The sequence below is a fragment of the Scyliorhinus canicula genome, chromosome 6, assembly GCF_902713615.1.
Source record: "Scyliorhinus canicula chromosome 6, sScyCan1.1, whole genome shotgun sequence".
In the NCBI taxonomy this organism is placed as follows: domain Eukaryota; kingdom Metazoa; phylum Chordata; class Chondrichthyes; order Carcharhiniformes; family Scyliorhinidae; genus Scyliorhinus; species Scyliorhinus canicula.
In genome coordinates, this window is record NC_052151.1 from 225,479,636 (window position 1) to 225,497,836 (window position 18,201).

Here is an 18,201-nt window from a genome sequence, read left to right on the forward strand (position 1 = left end):
AGGCTTGAGTTAGGTCTGGCATTGGGGGTGGGAGCAGTGCGTGGAGACAGGGCTGAGAGTTTGGCCTGGGGACAGGAGCTGGGAGCTGGGCCTAGCGACAGAGGCTGAGAGTTCATCCTGGGGGCAGGTTTTGGAGCTTGAGGACAGGAGCTTAGAGTTGGGCCTGAGGAAGGGGGCTGGGATTTCGGCCTGGGGACGGACCTGGGAGATGGGCCTGGGGACATGGGCTGACAGTTGGGCCTAGGGACATGGGCTGTGTTCAGCCTGGGTAAAGGGGCTTGAGAGCTGGGCCTGGGCACAGGGCCGAGAGTTCGGCCTGGGGACCGAGGCTGAGAGCTGGGGCTGTGAACAAGGGCTGCGACCTCGGCCTACAGCTGAGTTTGGGACCAGAGGCCCCTCCACCTCTGCTTGACACTGAGGCCTTGGGCCTGTGGGGCGGGGCAGCAAGGGGAAGGGGTGGTCGCGCCGAGTATCACGGGATACCCTTATAGTGGTTGTGACGTGGGGACCTAGGGTTAGTGATTGTCCTTCAGTATTACCTGCGAACTGTCACTGTCTGAACCATCTTGTCTCTCTCTCTCTCTGTTCCGCTTCCCTGGATAGGCCAGTCTAGAAGAACTGAATGTGCTCCCTTCACGGACACAACGTGACAATGTGACAGGATTGCACCCCTACGTGAGACCTGAACCGTGTGCCCCGTACCCCGGGGATCCGTGCGCCCAGTACCCAGATCCCTGGCTGCAGTGTGACACCGCCGTTGCGGGCCAGCACGAAGGGGAGGCTCTGGCCCGCTCGCTCACCCACTTTGCCTGGAAGGCGTACAGGACCATCGCCAAGTTCAACAAGGACAAGAACATCATCATCTCACCAATCAGCCTGGCCGCTGCTCTCACCCATCTCCTCCTCGGTAAGGTCGCTCCTCGGGGCAAAGCCAAGGTGTCTGAGGGAGTGCTGCACTGTCAGAGGGTCAGTACTGAGGGAGTGCTGCACTGTCAGAGGGTCAGTACTGAGGGAGTGCTGCACTGTCAGAGGGTCAGTACTGAGGGAGTGTTGCACTGTCAGAGGGTCAGTGCTGAGGGAGTGCCGCACTGTCAGAGGGTCAGTACTGAGGGAGTGCCGCACTGTCAGAGGGTCAGTACTGAAGGAGTGCCGCACTGTCAGAGGGTCAGTACTGAGGGAGTGCCGCACTGTCAGAGGGTCAGTACTGAGGGAGTGCCGCACTGTCAGAGGGTCAGTACTGAGGGAGTGCCGCACTGTCAGAGGGTCAGTACTGAGGGAGTGATGCACTGTCAGAGGGTCAGTACTGAGGGAGTGCCGCACTGTCAGAGGGTCAGTACTGAGGGAGTGCCGCACTGTCAGAGGGTCAGTACTGAGGGAGTGCTGCACTGACAGAGGGTCAGTACTGAGGGAGTGCAGCACTGTCAGAGGGTCAGTACTGAGGGAGTGCTGCACTGTCAGAGGGTCAGTACTGAGGGAGTGCTACACTGTCAGAGGGTCAGTACTGAGGGAGTGCCGCACTGTCAGAGGGTCAGTACTGAGGGAGTGCCGCACTGTCAGCGGGTCAGTACTAAGGGAGTGCCGCACTGTCAGAGGGTCAGTACTGAGGGAGTGCCGCACTGTCAGCGGGTCAGTACTGAGGGAGTGCCGCACTGTCAGAGGGTCAGTACTGAGGGAGTGTCGCACTGTCAGAGGGTCAGTACTGAGGGAGTGCCGCACTGTCAGAGGGTCAGTACTGAGGGAGTGCTGCACTGTCAGAGGGTCAGTACTGAGGGAGTGCCGCACTGTCAGAGGGTCAGTACTGAGGGAGTGCCGCACTGTCAGAGGGTCAGTACTGAGGGAGTGCCGCACTGTCAGAGGGTCAGTACTGAGGGAGTGCCGCACTGTCAGAGGGTCAGTACTGAGGGAGTGCTGCACTGTCAGAGGGTCAGTACTGAGGGAGTGTTGCACTGTCAGAGGGTCAGTACTGAGGGAGTGCCGCACTGTCAGAGGGTCAGTACTGAGGGAGTGCCGCACTGTCAGAGGGTCAGTACTGAGGGAGTGCCGCACTGTCAGAGGGTCAGTACTGAGGGAGTGCCGCACTGTCAGAGGGTCAGTACTGAGGGAGTGCTGCACTGTCAGAGGGTCAGTACTGAGAGTGCTGCACTGTCAGAGGGTCAGTACTGAGGGAGTGCTGCACTGTCAGAGGGTCAGTACTGAGGGAGTGCTGCACTGTCAGAGGGTCAGTACTGAGGGAGTGCTGTACTGTCAGAGGGTCAGTACTGAGGGAGTGCTGCACTGTCAGAGGGTCAGTACTGAGGGAGTGCTGCACTGTCAGAGGGTCAGTACTGAGGGAGTGCTGCACTGTCAGAGGGTCAGTACTGAGGGAGTGCCGCACTGTCAAAGGGTCAGTACTGAGGGAGTGCTGCACTGTCAGAGGGTCAGTACTGAGGGAGTGCCGCACTGTCAGAGGGTCCTTACTGAGGGAGTGCCGCACTGTCAGAGGGTCAGTACTGAGGGAGTGCTGCACTGTCAGAGGGTCAGTACTGAGGGAGTGCCGCACTGTCAGAGGGTCAGTACTGAGGGATTGCTGCACTGTCAGAGGGTCAGTGCTGAGGGAGTCCCGCACTGTCAGAGAGTCAGTACTGAGGGAGTGCTGCACTGTCAAATGTTAAAATATCTCGAAACACCTTTGTGGAAATGGTGCGTTGGTGTTTTTTCTCCCTTTGCTGGAATCAGAATTGATTATTCCCTTCGCAGTCAGCCTACAACAGAGAACTGATCGGCTCCACGGCACTGAACTCGTTTTGTGACCCTGGCCTGCACCTTCCCAGCCGACGTCCCACTTTGTGGGAAGTATTTCGTCCGCTGTCCTGTCCTTGGCATGTTGTGAAATGAAGACGTTCCTTAGAATCTCCCTGTTTGCCCGAATGGCTGGTCACCTGACCTCACACCTTTCGAAGAGGACACGTCTATTTTTTTTTTTAGAAAATATTTTATTGAGGCATTTATTATTTTTACATTTTTACATTACAAAGATCGAACAAACACAAAAAGAAACCCATAATAACATGCCCCCCCCCCCCCCCCCCCCACTCCCAGCTTAAACCCTTGCTATCATCGCCCACGGAACTCCTCCTTCTGACGGTTCACCTTTCCTTGGTTTTGCTAACCTTATTCGTCGGGGTCACCCTCCCAGGACCCCTGACATGACATCCGAAAATCCCGGGCAAAATCCCCTCGGCCTCGGACACGGCCAGACAGTATGTACGTGATTCGCAAGGCCCTCCCCCACACCGCCCACACCCCCCCCCCCCCCCTCCACCTCCTCAAAAAAAACCCGCTCATCCGGCCCACAGTCACGTGCGCCCTGTCGACCACCTTGAACTGGATCTGGCTGAGCCTGGCACATGACGAGGATGCATTGACTCTCAGTGGTGAATTCATACTGTATTGTAAGTCGCACTGTATTGCATTACATAGCATTGTGTCCTTGTGGGCTCTGTCTGTCAGCCATTGCGCGGCTCTGCCCATAGGGGGAGATGAGGAGCTTGTACAGGGCTCCACCCTTGGCTCCGCCCATGGCCCCTCCCACTACCGGAAGTATAAAGTGCTGCAGCCGTGAGCCCTGCTCTCAGTTCTTCTGGTCGCAGGCAGGCTCAGTTGTAAGACTATTAAAACCACAGTTTACTTCCAATCGTGCCTCTAGTGAATTGATGGTCGCATCACTCTCCTTAGGGCCTTCTCCCATAGCCCGACTTCCAACTCCCCTCCCAAATCGCAGTCCCACTCCCTCTTCACCCCCCCCCCTCCCCGCCCAATTGGAACCCGCTCCCACTGCATCAGTTCCTTATATATTTCCGAGACCCTGGCCTCCCCAGCTCCTGTTTTCGACATCACCTTATCCTGTAGCCCCCCCGAGTGGGAGGCGAGGGAGTCTCGGGACCTGCCTCCGGACAAAATCCCGGAGCTGCAGATACCGGAAACCCGTTCCCCGCCGGCAACTCGAACCCCTCCTCCAGCTCCTCCGAACTCGGGAAACCTTCCTCAATGAAAAGAACCCCGAATATCTCAATCCCTGCCGGCTGCTACCTCCTAAAGCCCCCATCCAGCACCCCCCTCCCCCCGCCCCCCCAGGACGAATCGGTGATTGTCCCATTCTGTGCTGCCTCCACAGCCCCCACACCCTCAGGGCTGCCACTACCGCTGGGCTGGTGGAGTACCGAGCCGGCGAGGACGGCAGAGACTCCAGACGCGTGCCCTTGCAAGATGCCGCCCCCTACCCGCTCCCGTGGCCGACCCCTCCCCCCACTACCCATTTCCCAACCATCGATATATTAGCTGCCCGGTGATGTGTTGGGCTGGCTGGGTCGACGCGGACCGCACTTGATGCAGTGCAGAGAGAGAGACAGACCTCCAACACTTGATAAGACGCAGCGCGATTTTATTCAACGTCTTAACTAATATGCATGTTTAACTGTGGGTCGACACTATACTGAATTGACTGGAGACCTAGTCCTAGCCTGACCTGACTTACTAGCTACCGCATGGTGTTGGCACTTGCTAGCTCGTGGACTCTGACTGTCTCAGAGGCTGGGTCCAGAGAGAGCGGGAAACCTCTGGCTTTACAGTGGCCGTGTCCTGCCTGGTGATTGGCTGCTGTGTTCTGTGTGCTCACTGGCCATCCTGTGTGTCAATCACTGCCTGTCGGCGCTCCGTTATATCCATGAGTCAATATTATAACACCCGGTTCCATCGGTTTCAATATCGGAAGACACTGAAAACTCGAACAGCAATCTGGGGAGGGCTGCCATTTTCACAGTCTGTACCCTCACCTCCAATGGCAGGGGGCGACCATCCCTTTCATTTGCTCCATCGCCCTGCCCCATATTTAATTTGTGAAGCTGACCCCAGCCCCGTGCCGTCTGAATCCCCAGGTACCTAAAACTCCCTCCCACCGCTTTGAAGGGCATCTTCCCCGAATCTCGTCTCCTGCCTGGATCGCAAAGAACATCACCCTGGCCCATATTCAACTTCTCACCTGAGAACCGGCCAAATTCCTCCAGTATCCCCAGAATTCCTGCAATTCTCCCCAACGGGTCTGTTATATAAAGGAGCAAATCGTCCGCACAGAGCGAGACTCTATGTTCCACCCTCCCCTCTCACCCCCCCCTCACTATTCCCTGCCAAATGTTTGATGCTTGCAGAGCCATGGCCAATGGCTCTATCTATGGCCAGGGCAATCAGCAGTGGGGAGAGTGGACATCCCTAACCCATCTCGCGGCACAGACTAAAATATTCTGATCGAGCCCGGTTTGTCCTTACATTCGCCGCCGGTGCCTGACAAAAGCAACCAGACCCAATCCACAAATCCCACTCCTTCCCAGGACATCGCACAAATAATTCCACTCCCCCCCCCCCCCCCCCCCGATCAAAAGGCCTTCTCTACATCCACGGCCACCACCACCTCGACCTCGCGCCCCTCCGCAGGCATCATTGTTACATTCAGGAGCCGCCCAATGTTGGACGCCAGGTGTCGTCCCTTATCAAATCCTGTCCTATTACCCCCGGAACACAATCCTCTATACACGGGGCCAAGCTCTCTGCCAGCAATTTCCCAAGAACAAAGAACAAAGAAAAGTACAGCGCAGGAACAGGCCCTTCGGCCCTTCAAGCCCGTGCCGACCATGCTGCCCGTCTAAACTAAAATCTTCTACACTTCCTGGGTCCCTCTATTCCCATCCTATTCATGTATTTGTCAAGATGCCCCTTAAATGTCACTATCGTCCCTGCTTCCACCCCCTCCTCCGGCAGCGAGTTCCAGGCACCCACTACCCTCTGTGTAAAAAAACTTGCCTCGTACATCTCCTCTAAACGTTGCCCCTCGCACCTTAAACCTATGCCCCCTAGTAATTGACCCCTCTACCCTGGGGAAAAGCCTCTGACTATCCACTCTGTCTATGCCCCTCATAATCTTGTCGACCTCTATCAGGTCGCCCCTCAACCTCCGTCGTCCCAGTGAGAACAAACCGGGTTTATTCAACCTCTCCTCATAGCTAATGCCCTCCATACCAGGCAACATCCTGGTAAATCTCTTCTGCACTCTCTCTAAAGCCTCCACATCCTTCTGGTAGTGTGGCGACCAGAATTGAACACCACATTTGAACTCCCACCCGCATTTAGAAGGGAGAGTGGCCTACATGACCCACAGCTCTCCGGATCCTTAATCCGTTTCAGAATAAGGCAAATTGATGCCTGCGATAAAGTTGGGCGGAGCACTCCCAGCTCCTTTGACTCATGAGAAGCCTTTACCAGCCCCCAACCCATCTCTAACCTCCCCAAACCCAATTGGGGCTCCCAAACCCTCCAGCAACTCGTCATCTATCCTCGAGAACTCCAGCCCCCCCCCAAAAAAATCACTTCATCCCCTCCTCCGCGGCTGGGGGGGGTTCCGAATTATACAATTTACTGCAAAACTCCCAAAACACATTATTCACCTCCCGCCGGCTCCAGAACCCCCCCCCCCCCCCCCGTATCCCTCACTTTCCCAATCTCTCTCTCGCCGCCTCCTGCTTCCTCAGCTGGCGCGCTAGCATCCTGCTGGCTCTTTGCCCCGTCTTCATACACCGCGCCCCCCCCCCCTTCACCCCCCCTCAGCTGTCCCTCCGCCTTACCTGTGGACAGGAGCCCAAATTCCAGCTGCAGTCCCTGACGCTCCTTCAGAAACCCCCGTCATCCGGAGACTCCGCGTACCTCCTGTCCATCTGTAAAACCCCGCCCACCAGCCTGCCCCCACTCCGCCCCCCCCCCCCCCCCCTCAGCCTTCTCTTTATGGGCCCGAATTGAGATGAATTCCCCCCCCTAATAACCGCCTTCAGTACCTCCCACACCACCCCCCCCCCCCACACACCCCGAAACCTCCCCCGTGTCACTGATCCTTATTATCCCCGAATGGCCCCCCTCACCCGCTCACAGGCCTCCTCCTCCGCTAACAGCCTCACATCCAGCCCCATTGCGGCCGCTGGGCCTTTCCCTTGCTGCCGTGCAGGTCCAGCCCAGGGCGGGGCTGGTCTGACACCATCATTGCTGAATGTTCAGCATCCCCCACCTCGGCCAGCAGCGTCTATCCGGGAATACACACGGGATTAGAACGAAAACTCCTCATTCCTCGGGCTCCCTAATCTCCACGGATCGAGCCTCCACCCTGTGCGCCCCATGAACCCCCTTCGCCAGGGGCTGAGACCTTCCCAGACTGAGAATGCAACCCTGTCCAACCTCTGATCCAGGACCGTATTTAAATCTCCCCCCCCCCCCCACCCGGTGACCAGCCTGGTCAGGGGGCACCCCTCCCCCTCCCCCCCCCCCCCCCCCCCCCCCGGTGACCAGCCTGGTCAGGGGGCACCCCCCCCCCCCCCCCCGGTGACCAGCCTGGTCAGGGGGCAACCCCTCCCCCCCCCCCCCCCCCCCCCGCCGATCAACCACACCCTCTCCCAGGCCAGTCTGCGGCCCGTGGCCCCTTCACCTTCCCTGGCCCGCCCTTGGGCAACGACCATCATCCAACCTCCTCCTCCTCCTCCTCCACTTTGAAAGTCCCCTCCCCGTCAGCAGTACTATCCCCCTACCCCACCCCCTCACCCCATCCCCCGATTCCCCCTCCACCACCCACCCACCCCCCCTCCCCCTCCCCCACATCGATCTTCAGCTCACCCACCCACTTTGCTTCCGTGAACTAGCCACCCCCCCCGCCCGTGGCGCCCAGCATCCCACCCCCCCCCCACACATCGATCTTCAGCTCACCCCCCACTTTGCTTCCGTGAACTAGCCCCCCCCCCCGCCCAGCTAGGCTGGCAGCCCCCCCTGCCCATGGCACCCAGCATCCCACCCCCCCCCCCCCAACTGATTCCCCTCACCCCCGCTCAGTGCAAACAGTCAAGACAAAGGCCGGGAGTAAAAAGAATCGAACAATCCCCCCCCCCCCCCCAAGGCCCAAACACAGAGAGCCACCCCTCATCCCTTAGCAAAGCACTGAAACCGACCTCGCCCCAAACAGAACCGGGAAAAACGGGAAAAACGAAAGAAATCCAAACTATATAAACCCAACTTTTTCACAATATAGTTCAGATCTCGATCAAAGTTCAAAGTCCTTCCCCTGCCAGTCCATTCTCCTTCATAAAGGCCGCTGCCTCCTCCGCCGAGCCAGTGTACAGCTCCCGGCCCCCGTACGTCACCCATTGGCGAGCCGGGTACAGTGGATCAAACTTTACGCCCTTCTTGCACAGGGCCGCCTTGACGTTATTAAAGCTCGCTCTCCTCTTCGCGAGCTCCTCCACCAGGTCTTGGGAAATCTCGATCTCCTCCAACGTGCATCGCCTCGTCTGCCTGGCCCACCGCATGATACGTTCCTTGTCCAGGAACTGATGCAATCGTACCGCCATCGCCCGCGGCGGCTCACCCCCCCCCCCCCCCTCTGGGGTTTGCACATCAGCGCCCTGTGACCTCGATCCAGCGGCCGGTCAAACGCACCTACCCCAAGCAGCTTCTCCAGCATCTTCCCAACTTACGCACCCGCATACGTTCCTTCAATTCCCTCCGGCGGGTCCTCAATCCGGATGTTCTGCCTTCGAGAACGGTTCTCCAGGTCCTCCACTTTCTCCCAGCAGTCGCTTCTGCTGGTCTAGAGTCAGTCCCACCTCCGCTGCCATCGAAGACGGACTGTTCCTCCTGCTCCAGCTCCACGGTCCTCTGCATCGCCAGTCCCCCGGGCCGCCAGTCCCCTCTCCACGCGGTCAACCGCCGGCTTGACCGAGTCCACGGCCCCCGGGCCGGGTTCCCTCCGCACTCTCCTCCCGCCATTGGGCGAACTGGTCAATCAGGAAGCTCACCAACTGGTCCATCGACCACAGGGCCAGACCCGGGCCTGTCCTCATCTCCGTGTGCGCCGTCCCTTCCTCACTCGCCTCAACCAAATGCTTCGCTATTTTCCAGCCACTTCGGGCGCCATCAACTCGGGGTCACTGTCTACTGCTCTCACCTCGGTACCATTTTCCTGCAAAATTACGGCTACAATCCGGAGGGCAGGGCACAAAAAGACCGGCTCGGGCGGGAGCTGCCAAATATGCGACCTTCACTCCATGGTCGCGAGTCCCGGGTTCGAAATGTTAACCACGTTTCTTTTCGCCACAGACGCTGCCTGACTGGTTGAGTTTATTCAGCATTTTATTTTGATATAAATCTGAACTTGGAGGTCCATTGATGACCATGAAACTATCGGCGGACATCGTAAAAACCCATCTGGTCGAGTCCTTTCCGGAACTTTCGGGAGAAAGGGTTGGCTTCGTTGTCTGCTGCCGATCATTTTCGACGTTTGCTTGCTTTCTTTGTTTCCAATGCAGGTGCCAAGAACCAGACCCAACACGATCTGGAGAAGGCACTGTTCTACACCCGGGAGAACGGTTGTGTGCACGAGGCATTCAAGGAGCTCTTGAAGAGGACGCAGTCTCTCCAATCGGCTTCCCAGCTCTTTTACCGCCAAGGTTTGTACTCCTGGCTTCACCCCATCCATCCGAGGCCCTGCGAGATTCACGGTTAGAATGTTCCAGGCCCCATTGAGCCCCTTCTCCAGCCTGTTACACAGGAACAGGAGGAGGCCCCATTCAGCCCCTTCTCCAGCCTGTTACACAGGAACAGGAGGAGGCCCCATTCAGCCCCTTCTCCAGCCTGTTACACAGGAACAGGAGGCCCCATTCAGCCACTTCCCCAGCCTGTTACACAGGATCAGGAGGAGGCCCCATTTAGCCCCTTCTCCAGCCTGTTACACAGGAACAGGAGGAGGCCCCATTCAGCCCCTTCTCCAGCCTGTTACACAGGAACAGGAGGAGGCCCCATTCAGACCCTTCTCCAGCCTGTTACACAGGAACAGGAGGCCCCATTCAGACCCTTCTCCAACCTGTTACACAGGAACAGGAGGAGGCCCCATTCAGCCCCTTCTCCAGCCTGTTACACAGGAACAGGAGGAGGCCCCATTCAGCCCCTTCTCCAGCCTGTTACACAGGAACAGGAGGCCCCATTCAGCCCCTTCTCCAGCCTGTTACACAGGAACAGGAGGAGGCCCCATTCAGCCCCTTCTCCAGCCTGTTACACAGGAACAGGAGGCCCCATTCAGACCCTTCTCCAGCCTGTTACACAGGAACAGGAGGAGGCCCCATTCAGCCCCTTCTCCAGCCTGTTACACAGGAACAGGAGGCCCCATTCAGCCCCTTCTCCAGCCAGTTACACAGGAACAGGAGGCCCCATTCATCCCCTTCTCCAGCCTGTTACACAGGAACAGGAGGCCCCATTCAGCCCATTCTCCAGCCTGTTACACAGGAACAGGAGGTGGCCCCATTCAGCCCCTTCTCCAGCCTGTTACACAGGAACAGGAGGGGACCCATTCAGCCCCTTCTCCAGTCTGCTACACAGGAACAGGAGGAGGCCCCATTCAGCCCCTTCCCCAGCCTGTTACACAGGAACAGGAGGCCCCATTCAGCCTCTTCTCCAGCCTGTTACACAGGAACAGGAGGCCCCATTCAGCCCCTTCTCCAGCCTGTTACACAGGAACAGGGGGAGGCCCCATTCAGCCCCTTCTCCAGCCTGTTACACAGGAACAGGTGGAGCCCCATTCAGCCCCTTCTCCAGCCTGTTACACAGGAACAGGAGGAGGCCCCATTCAGCCCCTTCTCCAGCCTGTTACACAGGAACAGGAGGAGGCCCCATTCAGCCCCTTCTCCAGCCTGTTACACAGGAACAGGAGGCCCCATTCAGCCCCTTCCCCAGCCTGTTACACAGGAACAGGAGGAGGCCCCATTTAGCCCCTTCTCCAGCCTGTTACACAGGAACAGGAGGCCCCATTCAGACCCTTCTCCAGCCTGTTACACAGGAACAGGAGGAGGCCCCATTCAGCCCCTTCTCCAGCCTGTTACACAGGAACAGGAGTCCCCATTCCGCCCCTTCTCCAGCCCGTTACACAGGAACAGGAGGATGCCCCATTCAGCCCCTTCTCCAGCCTGTTACACAGGAACAGGAGGAGGCCCCATTCAGCCCCTTCTCCAGCCTGTTACACAGGAACAGGAGGAGGCCCCATTCAGCCCCTTCTCCAGCCTGTTACACAGGAACAGGAGGAGGCCCCATTCAGCCCCTTCTCTAGCCTGTTACACAGGAACAGGAGGAGGCCCCATTCAGCCCCTTCTCTAGCCTGTTACACAGGAACAGGAGGGGGCCCCATTCAGCCCCTTCTCCAGCCTGTTACACAGGAACAGGAGGAGGCCCCATTCAGCCCCTTCTCCAGCCTGTTACACAGGAACAGGAGGAGGCCCCATTCAGCCCCTTCTCCAGCCTGTTACACAGGATCAGGAGGAGGCCCCATTCAGCCCCTTCTCCAGTCTGCTACACAGGAACAGGAGGAGGCCCCATTCAGCCCCTTCTCCAGCCTGTTACACAGGAACAGGAGGCCCCATTCAGCCCCTTCTCCAGCCTGTTACACAGGAACAGGAGGCCCCATTCAGCCCCTTCTCCAGCCTGTTACACAGGAACAGGAGGCCCCATTCAGCCCCTTCTCCAGTCTGCTACACAGGAACAGGAGGAGGCCCCATTCAGCCCCTTCTCCAGCCTGTTACACAGGAACAGGAGGTGGCCCCATTCAGCCCCTTCTCCAGCCTGTTACACAGGAACAGGAGGGGACCCATTCAGCCCCTTCTCCAGTCTGCTACACAGGAACAGGAGGAGGCCCCATTCAGCCCCTTCCCCAGCCTGTTACACAGGAACAGGAGGCCCCATTCAGCCTCTTCTCCAGCCTGTTACACAGGAACAGGGGGAGGCCCCATTCAGCCCCTTCTCCAGCCTGTTACACAGGAACAGGAGGAGCCCCATTCAGCCCCTTCTCCAGCCTGTTACACAGGAACAGGAGGAGGCCCCATTCAGCCCCTTCTCCAACCTGTTACACAGGAACAGGAGGAGGCCCCATTCAGCCCCTTCTCCAGCCTGTTATACAGGAACAGGAGGCCCCATTCAGCCCCTTCCCCAGCCTGTTACACAGGAACAGGAGGAGGCCCCATTTAGCCCCTTCTCCAGCCTGTTACACAGGAACAGGAGGAGGCCCTATTCAGCCCCTTCTCCAGCCTGTTACACAGGAACAGGAGGAGGCCCCATTCAGCCCCTTCTCCAGCCTGTTACACAGGAACAGGAGGCCCCATTCAGCCCCTTCTCCAGCCTGTTACACAGGAACAGGAGGCCCCATTCAGCACCTTCTCCAGCCTGTTACACAGGAACAGGAGGCCATTCAGCCCCTTCTCCAGCCTGTTACACAGGATCAGGGGGCCCCATTCAACCCCTTCTCCAGCCTGTTACACAGGAACAGGAGGAGGCCCCATTCAGCCCCTTCTCTAGCCTGTTACACAGGAACAGGAGGGGGCCCCATTCAGCCCCTTCTCCAGCCTGTTACACAGGAACAGGAGGAGGCCCCATTCAGCCCCTTCTCCAGCCTGTTACACAGGAACAGGAGGAGGCCCCATTCAGCCCCTTCTCCAGCCTGTTACACAGGAACAGGAGGAGGCCCCATTCAGCCCCTTCTCCAGTCTGCTACACAGGAACAGGAGGAGGCCCCATTCAGCCCCTTCTCCAGTCCTGCTTACACAGGAACAGGAGGAGGCCCCATTCAGCCCCTTCTCCAGCCTGTTACACAGGAACAGGAGGGGCCCCATTCAGCCCCTTCTCCAGCCTGTTACACAGGAACAGGAGGGGACCCATTCAGCCCCTTCTCCAGTCCTGCTACACAGGAACAGGAGGAGGCCCCATTCAGCCCCTTCCCCAGCCTGTTACACAGGAACAGGAGGCCCCATTCAGCCTCTTCTCCAGCCTGTTACACAGGAACAGGAGGCCCCATTCAGACCCTTCTCCAGCCTGTTACACAGGAACAGGAGGAGGCCCCATTCAGCCCCTTCTCCAGCCTGTTACACAGGAACAGGAGGCCCCATTCAGCCCCTTCTCCAGCCTGTTACACAGGAACAGGAGGCCCCATTCATCCCCTTCTCCAGCCTGTTACACAGGAACAGGAGGCCCCATTCAGCCCATTCTCCAGCCTGTTACACAGGAACAGGAGGTGGCCCCATTCAGCCCCTTCTCCAGCCTGTTACACAGGAACAGGAGGGGCCCCATTCAGCCCCTTCTCCAGCCTGTTACACAGGAACAGGAGGAGGCCCCATTCAGCCCCTTCTCCAGCCTGTTACACAGGAACAGGAGGCCCCATTCAGCCCCTTCTCCAGCCTGTTACACAGGAACAGGAGGCCCCATTCAGCCCCTTCTCCAGCCTGTTACACAGGAACAGGAGGAGGCCCCATTCAGCCCCTTCTCCAGCCTGTTACACAGGAACAGGATGCCCCATTCAGCCCCTTCTCCAGCCTGTTACACAGGAACAGGAGGAGGCCCCATTCAGCCCCTTCTCCAGCCTGTTACACAGGAACAGGAGGAGGCCCCATTCAGCCCCTTCTCCAGCCTGTTACACAGGAACAGGAGGCCCCATTCAGCCCCTTCTCCAGCCTGTTACACAGGAACAGGAGGAGGCCCCATTCAGCCCCTTCTCCAGCCTGTTACACAGGAACAGGAGGCCCCATTCAGCCCCTTCTCCAGCCTGTTACACAGGAACAGGAGGAGGTCCCATTCAGCCCCTTCTCCAGCCTGTTACACAGGAACAGGAGGCCCCATTCAGCCCCTTCTCCAGCCTGTTACACAGGAACAGGAGGAGGCCCCATTCAGCCCCTTCTCCAGCCTGTTACACAGGAACAGGAGGAGGCCCCATTCAGCCCCTTCTCCAGCCTGTTACACAGGAACAGGAGGAGGCCCCATTCAGCCCCTTCTCCAGCCTGTTACACAGGAACAGGAGGAGGCCCCATTCAGCCCCTTCTCCAGCCTGTTACACAGGAACAGGAGGAGGCCCCATTCAGCCCCTTCTCCAGCCTGTTACACAGGAACAGGAGGGGCCCCATTCAGCCCCTTCTCCAGCCTGTTACACAGGAACAGGAGGAGGCCCCATTCAGCCCCTTCTCCAGCCTGTTACACAGGAACAGGAGGAGGCCCCATTCAGCCCCTTCTCCAGCCTGTTACACAGGAACAGGAGGAGGCCCCATTCAGCCCCTTCTCCAGCCTGTTACACAGGAACAGGAGGAGGCCCCATTCAGCCCCTTCTCCAGCCTGTTACACAGGAACAGGAGGCCCCATTCAGCCCCTTCTCCAGCCTGTTACACAGGAACAGGAGGAGGCCCCATTCAGCCCCTTCTCCAGCCTGTTACACAGGAACAGGAGAGGCCCCATTCAGCCCCTTCTCCAGCCTGTTACACAGGAACAGGAGGAGGCCCCATTCAGTCTCTTCTCCAGCCTGTTACACAGGAACAGGAGGGGCCCCATTCAGCCCCTTCTCCAGCCTGTTACACAGGAACAGGAGGGCCCCATTCAGCCCCTTCTCCAGCCTGTTACACGGGAACAGGAGGAGGCCCCATTCAGCCCCTTCTCCAGCCTGTTACACAGGAACAGGAGGCCCCATTCAGCCCTCTTCTCCAGCCTGTTACACAGGAACAGGGGAGGCCCCATTCAGCCCCTTCTCCAGCCTGTTACACAGGAACAGGAGGAGCCCCATTCAGCCCCTTCTCCAGCCTGTTACACAGGAACAGGAGGAGGCCCCATTCAGCCCCTTCTCCAGCCTGTTACACAGGAACAGGAGGAGGCCCCATTCAGCCCCTTCTCCAGCCTGTTATACAGGAACAGGAGGCCCCATTCAGCCCCTTCCCCAGCCTGTTACACAGGAACAGGAGGAGGCCCCATTTAGCCCCTTCTCCAGCCTGTTACACAGGAACAGGAGGCCCCATTCAGACCCTTCTCCAGCCTGTTACACAGGAACAGGAGGAGGCCCCATTCAGCCCCTTCTCCAGCCTGTTACACAGGAACAGGAGGAGGCCCCATTCAGCCCCTTCTCCAGCCTGTTACACAGGAACAGGAGGAAGCCCCATTCAGACCCTTCTCCAGCCTGTTACACAGGAACAGGAGGAGGCCCCATTCAGCCCCTTCTCCAGCCTGTTACACAGGAACAGGAGGAAGCCCCATTCAGCCCCTTCTCCAGCCTGTTACACAGGGACAGGAGGAGGCCCCATTCAGCCTCTTCTCCAGCCTGTTACACAGGAACAGGAGGCCCCATTCAGCCCCTTCTCCAGCCTGTTACACAGGGACAGGAGGCCCCATTCAGCCCCTTCTCCAGCCAGTTACACAGGAACAGGAGGCCCCATTCATCCCCTTCTCCAGCCTGTTACACAGGAACAGGAGGCCCCATTCAGCCCATTCTCCAGCCTGTTACACAGGAACAGGAGGTGGCCCCATTCAGCCCCTTTTCCAGCCTGTTACACAGGAACAGGAGGGGACCCATTCAGCCCCTTCTCCAGTCTGCTACACAGGAACAGGAGGAGGCCCCATTCAGCCCCTTCCCCAGCCTGTTACACAGGAACAGGAGGCCCCATTCAGCCTCTTCTCCAGCCTGTTACACAGGAACAGGAGGCCCCATTCAGCCACTTCTCCAGCCTGTTACACAGGAACAGGGGCAGGCCCCATTCAGCCCCTTCTCCAGCCTGTTACACAGGAACAGGAGGAGCCCCATTCAGCCCCTTCTCCAGCCTGTTACACAGGAACAGGAGGAGGCCCCATTCAGCCCCTTCTCCAGCCTGTTACACAGGAACAGGAGGAGGCCCCATTCAGCCCCTTCTCCAGCCTGTTACACAGGAACAGGAGGCCCCATTCAGCCCCTTCCCCAGCCTGTTACACAGGAACAGGAGGAGGCCCCATTTAGCCCCTTCTCCAGCCTGTTACACAGGAACAGGAGGCCCCATTCAGACCCTTCTCCAACCTGTTACACAGGAACAGGAGGAGGCCCCATTCAGCCCCTTCTCCAGCCTGTTACACAGGAACAGGAGGCCCCATTTAGCCCCTTCTCCAGCCTGTTACACAGGAACAGGAGTCCCCATTCCGTCCCTTCTCCAGCCCGTTACACAGGAACAGGAGGAGGCCCCATTCAAGCCCCTTCTCCAGCCTGTTACACAGGGACAGGAGGCCCCATTCAGCCCCTTCTCCAGCCTGTTACACAGGAACAGGAGGAGGCCCCATTCAGCCCCTTCTCCAGCCTGTTACACAGGAACAGGAGGAGGCCCCATTCAGCCCCTTCTCCAGCCTGTTACACAGGAACAGGAGGAGGCCCCATTCAGCCCCTTCTCCAGCCTGTTACACAGGAACAGGAGGCCCCATTCAGCCCCTTCTCCAGCCTGTTACACAGGAACAGGAGGCCCCATTCAGCACCTTCTCCAGCCTGTTACACAGGAACAGGAGGGGGCCCCATTCAGCCCCTTCTCCAGCCTGTTACACAGGAACAGGAGGAGGCCCCATTCAGCCCCTTCTCTAGCCTGTTACACAGGAACAGGAGGAGGCCCCATTCAGCCCCTTCTCTAGCCTGTTACACAGGAACAGGAGGGGGCCCCATTCAGCCCCTTCTCCAGCCTGTTACACAGGAACAGGAGGAGGCCCCATTCAGCCCCTTCTCCAGCCTGTTACACAGGAACAGGAGGAGGCCCCATTCAGCCCCTTCTCCAGCCTGTTACACAGGAACAGGAGGAGGCCCCATTCAGCCCCTTCTCCAGTCTGCTACACAGGAACAGGAGGAGGCCCCATTCAGCCCCTTCTCCAGTCTGCTACACAGGAACAGGAGGAGGCCCCATTCAGCCCCTTCTCCAGCCTGTTACACAGGAACAGGAGGTGGCCCCATTCAGCCCCTTCTCCAGCCTGTTACACAGGAACAGGAGGGGACCCATTCAGCCCCTTCTCCAGTCTGCTACACAGGAACAGGAGGAGGCCCCATTCAGCCCCTTCCCCAGCCTGTTACACAGGAACAGGAGGCCCCATTCAGCCTCTTCTCCAGCCTGTTACACAGGAACAGGAGGCCCCATTCAGCCCCTTCTCCAGCCTGTTACACAGGAACAGGAGGAGGCCCCATTCAGCCCCTTCTCCAGCCTGTTACACAGGAACAGGAGGCCCCATTCAGCCCCTTCTCCAGCCTGTTATACAGGAACAGGAGGCCCCATTCAGCCCCTTCTCCAGCCTGTTACACAGGAACAGGAGGAGGCCCCATTCAGCCCCTTCTCCAGCCTGTTACACAGGAACAGGAGGCCCCATTCCGCCCCTTCTCCAGCCTGTTACACAGGAACAGGAGGAGGCCCCATTCAGCCCCTTCTCCAGCCTGTTACACAGGAACAGGAGGAGGCCCCATTCAGCCCCTTCTCCAGCCTGTTACACAGGAACAGGAGGAGGCCCCATTCAGCCCCTTCTCCAGCCTGTTACACAGGAACAGGAGGAGGCCCCTTCAGCCCCTTCTCCAGCCTGTTACACAGGAACAGGAGGCCCCATTCAGCCCCTTCTCCAGCCTGTTACACAGGAACAGGAGGAGGCCCCATTCAGCCCCTTCTCCAGCCTGTTACACAGGAACAGGAGGCCCCATTCAGACCCTTCTCCAGCCTGTTACACAGGAACAGGAGGAGGCCCCATTCAGCCCCTTCTCCAGCCTGTTACACAGGAACAGGAGTCCCCATCCCGCCCCTTCTCCAGCCTGTTACACAGGAACAGGAGGAGGCCCCATTCAGCCCCTTCTCCAGCCTGTTACACAGGAACAGGAGGTGGCCCCATTCAGCCCCTTCTCCAACCTGGTACACAGGAACAGGAGGAGGCCCCATTCAGCCCCTTCTCCAACCTGTTACACAGGAACAGGAGGAGGCCCCATTCAGCCCCTTCTCCAGCCTGTTACACAGGAACAGGAGGCAGCACCATTCAGCCCCTCGAGACTATCCCATCATTCTGTCTGATCTATAACCTCACTCCATTTCCCCACCATCTCTCCCTCAATCCCTTTTGGGTAACAAAATCTATCAATCGGATATTTTAAATACACAATCGAACTGGTGCCCATTCCCGTTTACGGAAGAGAGTTTCCAAACATCTACCCCCCCCCCCCCCCCGCTTCATGTGGAGAAATGTTTCCCATTTTCCCTCCGGGAAGGACTGACTCCTATTTTCAGTCCCCAACGCCACCCCCCCCCCCCCCCTCCTCCTCTCCCCCCGGTCCGAGGCTCCCCCATCCAGCGAAGAGAGTTTCTCTCTATCGACCCCTATCTG

The 18,201-nt window shown here is 58.4% G+C and overlaps 1 protein-coding gene across 1 annotated transcript in view; it reads left to right on the plus strand.

Annotated features, from left to right (window-relative positions):
• LOC119968064 (plasma protease C1 inhibitor-like) overlaps positions 1–18,201 on the plus strand; it is a 50,208-nt gene that overhangs the window by 5,613 nt on the left and 26,394 nt on the right. The window contains exons 2-3 of the mRNA XM_038801164.1: positions 604–907; positions 9,369–9,509. Coding sequence (XP_038657092.1) covers positions 604–907; positions 9,369–9,509 — 445 coding nt within the window. The remainder of the gene's footprint in view (positions 1–603; positions 908–9,368; positions 9,510–18,201) is intronic.